A 16,827-nucleotide genomic window follows, 5' to 3' on the forward strand; every position below is an offset into this window, starting at 1 on the left:
AGTAACTAGCAAGAATGTAAGCAACTGTGGTAAATTTTTGTTGTTTTTCATGACACTTTTAACAGTTTTGTGTTGTTGTTTTTTTTTTATATAATAACAATTAAACATTAGTAAAATTAAATGCATGTAGACCAGTGCATCTACTTTTATATAACAATTTGCTAGCTTACTGTAACTCTGTCATTTCAGGTTTTAACATTACCACTGAAAATCACAATCTCTTGGGGAGGAGATGTGATTTTTTTCCCACACTGTAAGGATTATTGTTTACACCCATGCAGCACCTAAATGAAGCTGCTTCTGTTGTTTAAAATGTAGAAAAACCTCAACATACCTATGTGGTTGCGGTGTGAGGATGCCAGGGTGAGATGACCCCAGAGAGACAGGAGTGTTAGGGTGAGCAGCAGTAGCCATGTACAAACACTCTGGATGTCCCGCTCCCGCATTCTGAAACACAAGCACAATTCATTAGATAGATGGTCTCCTTCCACAAATACACAAACTAGATTTTTCTAAATAGGCAGTGGTCCCCTAGCCAATTACTGTCATCCACAAACGCATATAAGTACATCGTTTAAATGTGTTCCCACATGAGAATATGTCATTAACTCAGCACCCTATATGATATTTTTAAATATGTTTTTTTTTAAATTGCCGTTTGACCCTGAACTTCAACTGGCGAATCATGTATAACTACGTGTCCTGTCATGAATGTAACCAAAGTGTAAAACATGATCCTAGCAAACAAATTATGATCACTATAATCAAATATATACACACAGTATATTTCAGCAGGACAATTCCAAGCCTCATTCCACACATGCTACAACAGCACGGTTACTTAGACATAGAGTACATGTGTTTGACTATCCTGCCTGCAGTCCAGATTTGTCTTCTACTGAAACTGTATGGCACATCATAAAGAGGGAAATCAGACAAAGGCAACCACAAAGTCAAGAAAAAGCACTTTCAAGGCTTCCAAATGATTAAAAAGTATAATTAATTGGAATAATAAGGTAACATATTGGTAAACATGCATCTGGTCCAACCTTTCACAGATTTTTGTTTTATTGAGCTTTTCCTGAAATAGGGTTTGTGATTTTTTTTGTCTTTATCATTAAACATAAACATATTAAATAAAATGGACTCGCCACTCAGGTGGCACATATCGTTTCGAATCTCAGCTCTGCCATTCGGCTGGGAACAACGATTGGCTGTTGTTCATACAGAGTGGGAAAGCCGGACCAGGGTTCCTCATAACTAGCTACGACCTCTGCTGGCTGTGGCTCTCCGTACACAAAGGTGATCCGCATATGAACTCGTCTTCGTTCATTCGTGCAGTTGAAAAGATGCAGTTGGTACTGCACATGTGTCGGAGGGGGCGTGTGTCAGTTGCGGCGCTCCTCAGTCAGTAGTGGAGGGTAGTATCGGTCATCCAGAAGGAATACTGGGTAAATATAACTGGGTAAATATATATATACTAAGTTGTATATAAGTTGTGTGTGTGTGTGTGTATGTATATATATACATATACACACACACACAACTTATATACAACTTAGTTTATATATAGAAACTTTACCCAATATTGCTCCTGGATGACTTGAAATATAGATGGACATGGCAATTTTTGCAGGTCTAGGGACAGCAATAGCCTAGTGGGAAGAGTTTTGGGGTTTCCATTGCAGTTAAAAGGTTAAGAGTTCCTGTCTCTGCCAAGCAGCCACTGTTGGGCCCTTGAGCAAGGCCCCTAACCCTCTCGGCTCCAGGGCCGCCGTACAATGGCTGCGCTCTTACCCCAGCTTTCGACCATGCTGGGATATGCGAAAAAAAGCATTCTATTTCTATATATGAATTACTTAATTCCACTTAAATCAAATCCATTTTAAAGAACTTTGTTACATTGGTAAATTGTAAATTGTTCTACATTAAAAATGTTGTATATATTATAAACATTTTTATTATTGTAATGGATAAGTCCATTTTATTTAACATTTTTCTGTACTTAAGTACCCTGCCTCATATACCTAAATCCTCAGGCCTGAGGCGATTGTCTGCGCTGGCAGTTCTGTAGTCTCTCCAGTGTGGGTGGTAACTTTAGCATTCATGCCAAGTGTGAAAACACCTTTATAAAATGCTGCTTCCTACTTTAACTTGGATGAAGCTAAAAGTTTGACATGTACAGAAAGGGTAATGTTGAAATGTCAGTTTGGAGGACAACACAGAGCACCGGTGCAGATAAGAATCAATACTGCAGTTTGAGTGGAGATTATTTTTCAGCCAGCTTTTTCAGCATGAAAGGAGTGTAAGTTTACTTTCGCTTCCTAATAAAAAATTCATCCGGAATTTAATTCTTTAGGAATGTGCCATCATGTTCAGTGAATGTCATCGAAAGAGAAAGACAGGGTGAGAATACACATGTGACTCTTTACAATAACTGATCGTGTAGATAGATAAGTCGGAGTTGAACAAATTGCTGTTTTCAGAAGAGAGTGAGGTATTTTATTTCATTTGGCAGGAAGAGGAGAAACCATCAGCATGGTTGATATTAGGCGTGTGTCCTGTCTGGCTAAGGGCCCAGTGCTGTGATAGTCTGGACCTTAAAATTTAGTACCTTAAAATTTAGTTCCTTTTAAGCAACCCACATTATGTCCAAGATTTTTTTCTGCGACCCAGGCAGCACAAACAATGCATCTTACTCTCTCTGTTTTGCTCTGTACAATCTGGTTCCACTGTAGTTTACAAGATGCAACATAAAAGCTCCAAAAGGGGGTGATCATGTACAAGTTCATTTCATTTTTCTGTGCTGTTAAAATTCATTTATTTAATTACTATTATTTTTCTCTCTGACCCATTTTTTGGCTCGTGACCCCAACACTGGGATTCTGAACTTGCCGAGTGCCCCCTAGCAGGCACAGTTGGCAGTGCCTGCAGCAGACAAAATTCGCTATTAGTCTGCTGCGTGGGAAAAGACCAGACTGAAAAGTGGGTGGGGTCTTCGACGCTGTTTAAGGACCCTGGTTAGGTAAGGAACCTGGTTAGTAGCCTGACGTGCCTGTAAAGAAATGGAGGAATGTGGAGATCAGTGCGTGACTCTCCATGTGCAAGACTGGATTGTGGACTTGTGTTTGTCAGGCAAATATACCCTTCTCAAATGCAATCAAGGTCAACAGCAGTGAAGACTAACTGAGAGAAAAGTTACATATGCTAAATTTGGAGAAAAGGGGAGAAAAATTGTATAGTATAATACTGTATTGGGACCAGTGATGGCATAGTTACCTTGAAAAAGTAATCTGATTACTGATTACTCCTTTAAAAAGTAACTTAGTTACTTTATGGATTACTTGATTTTAAAAGTAACTAAGTTAGATTACAAGTTACTTTATTAGTTATATAATGCGGAATATTTCAAAGATATTCCTTTGCAATACTTTATCATTTGGCTGCCAACTTGTGTGTACTGATGAGACTCATTGAATCCCAGAACATGCTAGTGTGAATGCATGGAAAACAAATTGTAATTTTCTTTCAAGAATATGATACAGACTGACCAACACACTTACGCTAAATCAGCATTGAAAATTGACTTTACTTTTAATAGCCTTCTACAATGCTGGAGCTTCTTAAAACGGAAGATTTTCTTTTAAATAGAAGTGTTATTTACCTGCTATTAAATTGTTTTCCAACAAAATCCGCCCAATTTGGCGGATAATCGCCCAATCTGGCAACACTGGAATGCGCAGAGCCAGCTGGCGCTTTTACTCGTAGCGCGCCACGAATACTACTAAATAGTACTACTTCTGTAATGGTGTTGGTGGTTGACATTTATGTTGAGTGTATTACTGCACTGTTTTGGTGAAGAACTACTCATCTGAGGTGCGCTGCTCCTGCGTGCAGAAATGCCGGCAAAACGGTGGTGGGGGGGCCAGAGGGGTGGCCGAAGATTACTTTATGGTGGCCATGGCAACCACTGGCCACCCCCTGGCTCCGCCCTGCCAAGAAGAAAGCAAAAATATCTTTTCACTAAGGAAAATGACAAAAATAGTAACGCACAGTAACTTGGATAAGTAACTTTAATCTGATTACTGGATTGGAAATAGTAACGCGTTAGATTACTCGTTACTGAAAAATGTGGTCAGATTAGAGTAACGCGTTACTAAGTAACGTGTTACAGACCATCAGTGATTGGGACACACTTTATGTTTACTTTTAAAGGGCAGTTGTAGCCTAGAGGTTAAGGTACAGGACTAGTAATTGAAAGTGACTGAAAGGTCGCTGGTTCAAGCCCCAGCACTGCTAGGTTGGCACTGTTGGGCCCTTGAGCAAGGCCCTTAATCTTCAATTGCTCAGACTCTATACTGTCACAGCATTGTAAGTTGCTTTGGATAAAGGCATCTGCAAAATGCAGAGAATAAATTGTCAGTGGTAGCTCAGCGTTTAAAGTACAGGACCAGGGCACCCAGGTGGCGCAGCACGATATTCCACTAGCACACCAGCGCCGAGATTCTAAACTCCTCTGTTCGAAACTCAGCGTTGCCACCGGTCGGCTGGGCGCCATCTAGCGAGCATAATTTAATTGGCAGTGCCTGCAGCAGACACGTCTCTGCTAGGGTAGGATGACTGGACTATGTGGGTGGGGTCTTCAAAACGCTGTGTAAGGACCCTGATTGGCAGATAGAGAGGTGCCTATGCAGAGTGCATAGGTGAAAAAGGGTTCCACTAAGGGCTGCCCTCGGGTTGGAGGAGGCGTGAGCAGCAATATACCCACCTCGACTGCAATCAGGGATCCCCTAGCAGCGGAAGACAAATTGACTATGCTAAAATGGGAGAAAATGCATAAATAAAATAGAAAAAAATGAATTCATAAATAAATAAATAAAGTACAGGACCAGTAACTGGAAGATCACTGGTTTAAGCCCCAGTGTTGCAACCTTGCTATGTAAAACAGTCACAAATGTAAGTTGCTTTGGATAAAGGTGTCTGCTACATGCTAAAAATGTAAAGTTTTAAAAAGTTTTGTAACTGTTAATAAATAAAAATTTTAGGAAAATTTAGCAATTTTAAATATAAATTACTAACTAGCCTTTCTTATTTTATCACTGACTTAATCTCCATTTGACTCTCTGATTGATTGATGCTTGGTATTGTGGAAGTGCATGTCAAGAGCAGGTTTTAACTACTGATCAGCATAAGTCTTCTGGGAAACTGTACACTGGACAAACTTGCAAAGTAAGCTTGTTATCCTGATCAAGTTATTTGTAGTAGTTAAAAAAATTCAAGTATCTGAAATGAAGCTCCACTGAACAATAAATAAAGGTGAAGATTGAATCCACCATACCACCCGCCTTAAGCTCATTTGAAATTACATTATGCATGAATCTCTGGCTTGTCTACAGATTGGGCTCTTATTGAGTGTGTCAGGCAGCAAGATTCTTTGCCTTGCAGTAAAGCCAATAAAGCAAAGTGTTATGGATGGATACGTTATTCAATGTATCCACCCTTCCATTAATTCATTTCTTTATTCTCTTTATTCTCAGTAACCACTTTATCTTGGAAGTGGTTTCCAGTGCATCTAAATCCAATTCTGAAATCACTGGACAGAAGGCATGAGTACACCCAGTACAGCTCAAATTCATCAAACTCATTTACACTTACTCAGAGCTATGGGTATAGAGCTATATAGAGGTAAATCCAGCTACGGGCAAGAAAGTCAGAGGACCTTGACGTAGACAGAACAAGCCAGAAGTCAGAAAGTACACCAAGAGTCCGGGTTTAGTGAAACTCTCACTTAATAAGTAATTGAAGATGTAAATCTGAGCTGGATATCAATGACAGAGAAATATTGTGGGTAAATAAATAAAACCAATATTGAAACATGAAGTGAAAAGGTGGCTCGGTAGGTAGTGGTAATGCCTCACACCTTCAGAATTTTGGATTTGATCCTGAGCTCAGGCAATTAAAAATTGCAGGACTTTGCTGTGCACTTCCAGTATCATGGTGAGTTTCCTCTGCTTTATTCTGGCATCTGCTGGTAGGAGTATTGGCTGCTCTACACTGCCTCTAGGTGTAAATTAGTGTGAGTAAATGAGTAATCGACTGAAATCCTACATAGGTTATAGGCTTTGGGACCAACAAGAACTCTGTCCAGGATAAACTGATTAATCATGACTGATTAATCCTAAACAATTCACTTTTAACAGAACAAGAAATGTGAAAAAACTAGTTAGCAGTATGCCTAAAAAAATGTACAGTACATACATCTGACATTAGTAAACCCAATTTATTAAATATTGGCTACATTTTACCATCTATGGAGTCAAAGCCTTGGTTTTGAAAAGCAAAAATGTAGACGAGTAAGAGGACATTTGAGATTCGGCCTACCATAGGAATTGCTACCATAGAAACAACAGTAAACTTGGTTGTGCATGCCTATTACTTATTTTTGTTACAAAGCCAAATAAGACAAGAACGACAGTAGTTGTAATTGAAGTTATTGAAACTTCTGCATGACTTAAAGTTTTGGTGTCCTAGCTCTTCCCATATTTAAATAGATATGACCCTGGTCTTGTTCTTGACTGGAAATTACTAGCCAGGGGCATTACAATGATTGCTTTTAAGTGTATCTTTTATTCTTTCTTATAATATCTATGATCTTACATTCAAAAAATTACAGGGAAAGGACATTTAAAAGAAAGCATGAAATAACTAAAGTACAGGTCACATGACACTGAAAATTATGATAAAATACAAGATGCCGATATGAAATAGTATTATATGTTGATATAACATTCCAATCTGTCAGGTGAAAAAGTGCAATAATAGGCTGATACAGACAAAAAATAAATAAAGTGAGGAGAGAGGGGCGTCAGATTGGATATTTCTAACACTGATTTCTCAATCACAGAGGTGTACAAGTTGTAAGAACATGTAACTACAAGTCATGTATCGGTCACCCTATATATTTCTAATATTAATGTTTGACTGATCAAAGTAAACAACTTTACAGATATAATAGCTACACACACTTGTGGCATTCTTTCTTAGATAGATAGATGATTGATAGACATACACAAACCTATATTGCACAACCACATGGAAAGAAAGATAAGGGTTATACGGCCGCTCAGGTGGCACAGCGGTAAAATACGCTAGCACACCAGAGCTGGGCTGGGCTGGGCTGTTACATGTTTAGGGTGGGATGAGCCGGACCAGGGTTTCTCATAACTGGTGCAATTACGACCTCTGCTGGCTGATTGATGGCACCTGCACAGAGTTGGGGAATAATGCTGATCAGGGTGTGGCTCTCCATACACAAAGCTGAACCACATATGAACTTGCCTCGAGTGGGTGAAAAGATGCAGTCGGTACTGTGCACGTGTTGGAGGGAGCGAGTGTCAGTTGCAAGCTTCTCAGTCCAGCAGTAACAGTAAGGTGTTTAAAAACTCCATCAGCATTGCTGTGTCTTATCCACTCATCTCAGCACAACACACACTAACACACCACCACCATGTCAGTGAGAATGGTCCACCACCTAAATAATACCTACTCTGTAGTGGTCCTGCTGTGGGGGTCCTGACCATTGGAGAACAGCATGAAAGGGGGCTAACAAAGCATGCAGAGAAACAGATGGACTACAGTCAGTAGTTGTAGTACTACAAAGTGCTTCTATTTGGTAAGTGGAGCTGATAAAATGGACAGTGAGTGTAGAAACAAGGAGGTGGTTTTAATGTTATGGCTGATTGGTGTATAAGGTCTACTTTTCCAAGGGTTGTAATTTTGTCTTGTTTTTGGCCATTTGCCTTTTCATGTCATTACAATATATTATATCAAGGAGTGCAAACTATTTAAAAAGTTGACATAGAGGGTGTAGTAGCAGGCAGTTTCACCAGTTTCACAGACATGGGGTTTCACTACTTAGTATTTTGAACACCTACTTTAAAAGCTGCATTTAATTCCATTGTTGCATTGCTTATCAATCAATGACTTGTTCCATTGGAAAGCATTTTGTTATGACTTCTTGCCGTTTATCTCTTACTGTTGTACTTTTTTCTAAATTATTTACTGCAATTGAACTAGACCAGCTTATTAAATATTAATAAAAACTGCAAAAATTGTCATTCAAACTTTAAGCTAATTCATTACTCTCATTATCCCAGTATACAGAGTCCCAGAGTGGAAAGTCTCAAGATAATCTGAATCTGAGATATAAGAAACAAGCACCTATCATGCTAAAACTACAGCTTGTGTATAAAATCCTATTCACCAGTTTTTTAAGCTCTTAGGGGATTTGCCAGGATTAGATCCAGATCTCAGCTTTTACAGCTATAAAGAAAGTACATAATTAATATTGTAAACAGAATTTACAGGCTACACCATGCTTCTGCTTTGTGTATATGTGATTAGTCACATATTATATTCAAGTTTTAAGGTGCTGATTATTTCCCCAAATTTTGGACTGCCGTGACTTCTCCGACATGTGCAGTAGTCGACTGCATCTTTTAACCTGCACAAGAAAAGTTCATATGGGATTCAGCTTAGCACTCGGAGAATCACGCACTGATCCCATTATGCCTCGTCTCTGTGTAGGCGCCATCAATCAGCCAGCAGAGGTCGCAATTGCATCAGTTATGAGGAATCCCCTCCGGCAGCCATCCTACGAACGAGCCAATCATTGTCCGTGTAGGCAGGGCTGGATTGGGAACAAAATTCAGCCCTGGACTTTTTTCTTGACCAGCCCACTACAAGCACATCGTGCCACACATATCATCCCCTAATCAAATGTTAGATGATTGATATTAATAGTTTTGATCTATCTTACCACTAAAGTTAATAACTCACTATAATAAAAATTAAAATAATAAAAAAAAATAACTACAAATATATATATTTCCAAAACTTTACTTTGGGATTAATAGTTCTATCCATCTATCACACACATAAAATTTACAATTTCTTAATTGTTCTATTGGATTTCCCCATCCTGTCTCATTAAACCGCAAGAAATAAAATTAAACCTTTCTTTCATTAAACCTTTAAAACTGGTAAATAAGCTTTTTTCGCACTTTAACACGTGATTCACGTTTGTTCCAAATTAGCGCAAAGAAATAAATCGCATGTGTAAATACTTTATATGTTGACAAGGGAAATGTCCTGAACAACTGCATTTTCTGTATTATAGAGTAAAACATAGTGTTTACTTTTTCTGAAGAGACTAATGGTACCATCTCAAATTATATCCACCACCCTATGTAGTGCACTATGTTGGACATGGCATCATAGAACTTTTACAAAAATCGTTCTTAAAACGGCTGGTTGAAAGCCCCTGACAAAGCAGAGGCACTGAACACTAACTTTTCCTTTTCTGCTCTCTGGATATGCTGTAGTTCCTCACTGCCAAACATGTTGTTCAGTTTCCTGCACTTTTCTGCATCTGCTTGCAGCTTTTTCTGTTTTTTTATCACAGGCTTTTTCTGCACCTCCTTTACGCTTTTTCGACCCTTTCTCCATCTCGCACTCATTCATAGTTTTTGTACTGGTGGTTGTGATTACGGTTTATCCTGGGGGAGGGACATTTCTGTGATTGGTTAATGGACATGCACACTTCAGGATTATTATTCAGGAATATTTAAAACAGAATTTATTTTTCACTCTCTCAGCGGCCCACATACAGAGCGGCCCACCGGGAAAACTCCCGACCCTCCCAATGGCCAGTCCATCCCTGCGTGTAGGTGCCCATGGACATGTGAAACTCGATTGACTGTGGACAGTATCAGCTATCAGGGCTCTAGACTAACGTTTTGCACTGGTTGCACTGGTGCACCTAACTTTTTTTCTTAGGTGCACCAGCACAAAAGTTAGGTGCACCCAAATTTTCGACCGCATCGCATTTAACACCTGTTTTACAGGTTCACTTTTTTTTTTCTTTTTTTTTTTTAAATCACTGTCCATACAGGCAATATTGACTTGGAAATAACTAACAATCTGGTCAACATGGCCTCGTCTGATGATCTGTTTGCTGCTGCCTGACAATGAAAGGCAGTGGGGAGAGGGGACACTTGGGCAGTGCATTTATCGCGGCATGTAATGTGTTTTATAGATGCATTGGGCTTTTTCAGCCTTTCAATTCGAAATGTATTAGAACCAGTCACAAATATACTATTGCCGGCCACTGTCTTCTTTACAGTTAATTATAGTATTACAGACTAATTATAGCACACTTATAAAAATTATAAAAATAATAGAGTAAATGTGTATGTATGTGTGTATATCCATTTATATGTGTGTGTATATTTAAAATTATATGTATATGTTTGTGTGTGTGTTAGAGTGTAATCTTAAATGCAGTGCATTATATTATCGGCTTTACTGAATCTTTTACACAGATTCCCAAAATCGCTTGCGGTGCACTCACTGCGTATTTTCACTACATGTATTGTAATATATTTTGGTCTTTTAGTTATTTTTATATTTTACTTAACGAAAATATTGTCGTGTTTTTACTTTCACTATCGCCGCACTTTACCGCTAGCATTAGCCCCTTGCTACTGTAGAGGGTCGGCTCACCTAGCCGCTGTCCGGTGGGGATGCTTCGGGTCTTTTGCTGTGCGGTGGTGGAGGTGTGGGAATAAAGGCACACGGCAGGGTAGAGTCACTTTAACTGTTTAGTCAGGACTTAAGTGAGCGTTACAACACTTTACACCGCAGAGCTCCAGAACCCGAACTTCCATTCTGGAACATCCGGCGAGTCTCATATACAAAACTAAACTTACGGCAGAACGTCCGAACGCACGTGTATAAACCTGGTGCTGCATTCTGATTGGCTGAGCTGAATGTCGCTCACATATCACCGCTACAATATTGTCCCGCCCTTCACTATCTCTGATTGGTTTAGACCATGATATTGGCCTAATGTGTGTCTGTTGTTTCTTTTTCCCTCGGACGCCTGGTCGCACCGGTGCGACCTGAGATTTTTTTTAGTCGCACCATTGAGAAATTAGGTCGCATGTGCGACCAAATTGGTCGCACTCTAGAGCCCTGGCTATGTAATTAACTGCGAACCAATTATTTGTCTTCTTATCTCTAGTATGTATGTTTCTTGGATTATACAGAAGATTATATAAGAAGATAGTGCCAGTTAAACTAACCCAATTGACATATGCACAGAGAAGCCACCAGCAGTAGTCACTCACTCACTCACTCACTCACTTTCTTAACCACTTATCCAATTAAGAGGGGGGGTGCTGGAGCCTATCCCAGCTTTTCAATGGGCACAAGGCACACAGTAACACCCTGCATCGCAGGGCAGACACACATACACACACACACACCCATTTACCTATAGGGCTATTAAGTTATTAATATAATTAACCCGACTGCATGTTTTTGGACTGTGGGAGGATACCGGAGCTTCCGGAGGAAACCCACGCAGACACAAGAAGAACATGCAAACTCTGCATAGAAAGGACCCGGACCGCCCCGCCTGGGGTTTGAACCCAGGACCTTCTTGCTGTGAGGCGACAGTGCTACCCACCGAGCCATCGTATAGTTGATGCTGCATGTAAACCAGAAGACAAGCTGAAGAAATAAGTTACATGCCATTCATGTACCTTCCAACTGTATATAAACATTTGATGTTCACTCTCAATTAAAGTTGAAAATGACTGTTGGGGACAAAAGAAAGAGAAGAAAGTGACAGAGGAAAGAAAAATACACAAAAAAGTATGACCAAGATTAATCTCTTATGTACATACCTCCACACCATCCATCAACTGTGTAATCAACCTCTCCTTTACACTGTCTGGAGTAACTAAAGTACATCATCACCTTGCACCCTCACTGTAATCAATAAAGTCTGTGATCAATAATGAGTCCAGCCCACTGAAATAAAGCATGACCACTTCAATGATGCCGATGATGTGCCCAGTATGCAAAAAAAGGTTGCATAAGAACTTCCTCTGACACATTGATTCTGTTGTGGCATGGTGACTCGGTGGGTAGCACTGTTGCATCACAGCAAGACGGGCCTGGGTTCAGTTCCCAGGTGGAGCTGCCAGGGTTGTTTCTGTGTGGAGTTTGCATGTTCTCTCAGTGTGGGTTTCCTACAAGACGCTGAGTTAGGTTAACAGGAGATACTAAAATTGCCCTGTATGCGGGTGTGTGTTTGTCCTATCTTTTGCCTAGTGAATCGTTCCGCGACCCTGAATAGGATAAAGCAGTGGTAAAACAGACAATGAATGAATGAATGAATGAAAATGGACAATTTTCACAATGATTTTCACATAGCCTTATCTATTAAAAATAGGTTTTTAATTTAAAAATAAATCAATTTAAAAATAACGGAATGACCTTGGGTCAGGGTGCTCAGGTAGCACAGCAGTAGAAGTGTGCTAGCCCACTACCGCTAAGATCCAGTGATCCGGGGTTTGAATTTCAGCAATGCTATTTGCTGGTCGGGCATCTGCACAGACATGATGGGCTAATATCCAAGGTGGGGGGATGTAAAAACTATGCCAAGTCTGGTCTTCTATAGTGACCCCTAAATAAAGAAGCAGGTATAATTATTAGGAAAAATTAGTGTGTGGAAATTTTATGTTTACCTTTTGTTCTTTGTACGAGGGTTCTTCAAAAAGTTTCCGCACTTTTAAAACTCTATTTATTAGGAATTTTAAAAACAAATTACATCACTTTTCCACACAGTCACCTTGCGATGCATTTTCCCAGCGTCGTACCAAGTTTTTAATGCCATCAGCAAAAAAATGGTTTTGGTTGAGCGCATAGCCACTGATTTCACATCATCACATGAAAATCTTTTTCCCCTAAAGCTTCTTTTAGCGGTCTAAAAAGGAGGAAATCAGATGGCGCTAAATATGAACTATAAGCTCTCTCTCAGTCTCTCAGACACGACCAATTACTACTACTCCCGCCCTCACCATTTCCAACCAAAATATAAAAGTGTGGAAACTTTTTGAAGATCCCTCGTATTTGTTTTTTTTTTGCATTTTTCCCAAATGTCCTCCCTATCTAGTCGTAGTCACCCAATTGCATTATGCTTCCTCTCAACTGACGCTGATCTCTGGTTGAGGAGAGACTGACACCCCCCCCCCCCCCCCCCCTCTGACACGTGTGCAGTAGTCAACTGCATCTTTTCACTTGCACGAGGCGAGTTCATATGTGGATCAGCTTTGTGTACTGACAGTCGCACCCTGATCAACGCATTATCCCTTGACTCTGTGCAGGCACCATCAATCAGCCAGCAAATTTTGTAATTGCATCAGTTATGAGGTCCTGTCTGGCTCCCAGCCTGTATGAACAACAAGCCAGTTGTTGTCCATGTAGACACCCAGTCCAGCCGGATGGCAGAGCTGAGTTTCGAATTGAAGAGCTCTGGTGCACTAGCGTGTTTTACCGCTGCACCACCTGAGCCCTACAGGGGCTTGTTTTTGTTGCAATTTACAAAATGTCCTAACTATTCTGGAAATTAAATTTGTAGTACAATAGTAAAATTATTTTACATGGAAATATCAGTGTTTTACTTTTATAAAAATGTAAATAAATTTTAATAAGGATGTGTGTGTCTAGGTCTGAAAAAAGCAACACTAATGCTATATATACTAGTTTGAAGGCAAAACAAATACTGGTTGTTCATCAGCTCTATTCATTCGGCAGCTGTGTACTACCGAACAGTAAACAGCCTAATTACTGACTACACTCTGGCTCGGACCTAATTGCAACCAATCCACTTGTTTTCAGGGTTTCTTTGTTCCTGCATTATTATAAATAGAAAAAAAATCTGATAAATACTTCAGAGCGAGAGATGTGGGTGAGAAAAAAAATCAATTTTCTTCTTAGAAGCATGTGGTAACATCTACGCATTAGAGAATCATGTGTCTTATCAATAGCAGTGCCAAAGCACTTGACTCACACACACATACACGCATTCACTCTTCCAGCATTAAATAGACAAGTCGGCAAAGCCGTAGTCGTGATGCGCCGTTCTCTCTGCCACCACACAATGCCACACAAACACCCAGCGTGACCTTTCATTACCTGGAAAGCTCTAATGTTGTACTATTTCAATTCCAGGCTCAAACAGAGATATGAAGCAGGGCCAGATTCATGGTGCTTATCAATTATTTTCATCCGTAGGGGTGAGAGCAAGGCATTCTTTAATAAAGAAGCAAAACATGCCAGAACAAAGCATAATTTTATCCTCATTGAGAAAGCGTGAGTTTAAGGTCTCGAAACTGCTGCTCTGCAGCTACATTACATTCATTTACTGAAGAGAGAGAGGCGGTAAGAGAGAAACAGAGGCGGGCTCCGCTCGTTTAATTAATCCCGCTGGAATCTGGTCTTCCGCCTTTGCAGATGGCAAGTTCATCACACAGAGACATTTCTGTTTCATTTCTTCACTGACTGGAGAACATGCCCTCTCTCTTTAACTCGCTTTCTCTGTCTCTTTCTCACATTTTCTCTTTATCTTCCTTCTCCTCCGAGACTATATCTAAGTTTAGGGTCATACTTGGCTTCACATATGCAAAGTTTTTCAAAAATATGTTCATCTGTTGTCTCTGATCATAATGAACAGACACGCTACAGTACATTTATATGTATATATTAGCTAAAAGCACTTAAATAATAGTTTAATAAACACATTCAGGTTAAAAATGAGTCAATTAAGGCAAATATGAGGGCGGCACGGTGGCTAAGTGGGTAGCAGTGTCGCCTCACAGCGAGAAGGTCCTGGGTTCGATCCCCGGGTGGGGCGGTCCTTTCTGTGCGGAGTTTGCGTGTTCTCCCTGTGTCTGCGTGGGTGTCCTCCGGGTGCTCCGGTTTCCTCCCACAGTCCAAAGACATGCCACTAGGCTAATTGGAGACACAGAATTGTCCCATAGTTACCGAGCCGCTGGGATGCACAGAACAGTGCATTGTAGTGCTGGTCCCGAGCCCGGATAAATAGGGGGAGGGTTGTGTCAGGAAGGGCATCCGGCGTAAAACTTTGCCAAATCCCGCCGGCGACCCCTAACGGGAAGAAGCCGGAAATGTCGACCCCGTAACATTAGGCATTAAATTATGACCACCTTGCTTAAATTCTGTTAAGTCCCCCTATTTGCTGCCAAAACAGTCCTGACGCATCGAGGCACGAACTGGAGGTGGGGCCTCCATGGATCATTTGTCCAGCACATCCCACAGATGCTCGATTGGATTGAGATCTGGGGAATTTGGAGGCCAAAGCAACACCTCAAACTCAGTGTTGTGCTCCTCAAACCATTTCTGAACCATTTTTGCTTTGTGGCAGGGCGCATTATCCTGCTGAAAGAGGCCACAGCCATCAGGGAATACCATTTCCATGAAAGGGTGTACATGGTCTGCAACAATACTTAGGTAGGTGGTATGTGTCAAAGTAACATCCACATGGATGGTAGGACCCAAGGTTTCCCAGCAGAACATTGCCCAAAGCATCACACTGCCTCTGCCGGCTTGCCTTCTTCCCATAGTGCATCCTGGTGTCATGATGTACAACAAAGTCATGTTTGAGTGTCCATAAAAAAGTGAATGAAAACAATTATGTTTATTGGTTTCTTAGAACATTAAAGAAGTGAGTATTTCCATATTTGATGGCAATCTAACTTACTCAAGAACGTTAAAGAAGACCTGAGTATTTCCATGTTTGATGGCAATCTAACTTACTCAAGAAGGCATAACCTCTTTCTACTGTTTAATACTCATCCACACAAAACTCAACTGGAATTTTCTACACCCCTTCAAGAATTAATGATGTGTGAATTTTTGACTCAGACTGCCTCTCCCATTGCTGTGAAGGATGTCCATTTTTGATACAGAGATGGAATCTGTGCAAGAGGGTTGGAAATAGGAAATGGTACGTAGAATAGGACGAGATTGCATGTGCTCTGTTGGATTGTTGGTTTGCAGCTCCCAAGCTCAGCTGTCAGAAGCTTGGCAGGCACTCGGCAAGACAGCTAACCTTACATGACTACCAATGGGCTGCTCATCCCACCTACCTGTACCTGAGCCCAGATACCAATCAAATGCTGGCAGGAGACATGACAGCTAATTAAATAGCAATCTGACAATCCAGAGAGGAAGTAGCAGAGGCTGGAAGAAACACCGAGCTGCAAATGAGACATTTATCAAGAATTGTATGAAAACAAGCTAATGTGTGAATGCTGCTTAATGAATTCGGGTTTTTAAAAACATTTATTTAGAGCTGGTTGGTTAAACTGGCAGTTTAAAGTTCATGAATGTTAAATCAAAACAAACAATGTACAGTATTATAATTTACAATTTATAAGGTCAGGGAGTATATACACAGCTTCCATTGTCTAGGAAGAACGTAAAAGCAGCGTTTTGACCTGCACAGACCCACTATTGTTAAACAACACGAATAAATGCTATGTCATGTGACTGCACAGAGACTCAAATGTCTGTTTTGGTCTAACAGTAGTAATGATGTCAGTGTTTAATGCTTGTGCATGTAGGGTTCATTCATTTTTTACTTCATTAACTGCTTTATCCTGGTCAGGATCACAGCTGGCTTTACTGGGAAACATTGCTGCCAATCCATCATTGGGTTTTGGTCATTATATCCCCCCAGTCACCTGGATGGGCATAATTGATCGCTATACCACCCGAGTGCTCTTTAAGGATCCCTAATATATTTTCACATCTTTGTCTTACATTAGAGTCGTCATTACAAAAACTAAAGCCTAACTATAAATAGAACATCTCTTTGTAAGGTCTAGACTGCAAATAAATTACAATCAGCACCACCCCAAACGGCACACCAGACAATCTCAATTACAGTAAATA

General features: G+C 40.4%; 1 protein-coding gene across 3 annotated transcripts in view; it reads right to left on the minus strand.

Annotated features, from left to right (window-relative positions):
* tafa3b (TAFA chemokine like family member 3b) overlaps positions 1-16,827 on the minus strand; it is a 208,692-nt gene that overhangs the window by 76,957 nt on the left and 114,908 nt on the right. For 2 of the 3 annotated variants that reach the window (XM_062998427.1, XM_062998429.1), the window contains exons 1-2: positions 3,665-3,722; positions 335-447 (exon numbers count right to left, since the gene is read on the minus strand). In XM_062998427.1, coding sequence (XP_062854497.1) covers positions 335-446 — 112 coding nt within the window. In that variant the 5' untranslated portion in view covers position 447; positions 3,665-3,722. Of the gene's footprint in view, positions 1-334; positions 448-3,664; positions 3,723-16,827 lie in introns of those variants that run through there. The other variant, XM_062998428.1, reaches the window with a different exon arrangement.

Source organism: Trichomycterus rosablanca, chromosome 7 (assembly GCF_030014385.1).
Source record: "Trichomycterus rosablanca isolate fTriRos1 chromosome 7, fTriRos1.hap1, whole genome shotgun sequence".
Classification (NCBI taxonomy): Eukaryota; Metazoa; Chordata; class Actinopteri; order Siluriformes; family Trichomycteridae; genus Trichomycterus; species Trichomycterus rosablanca.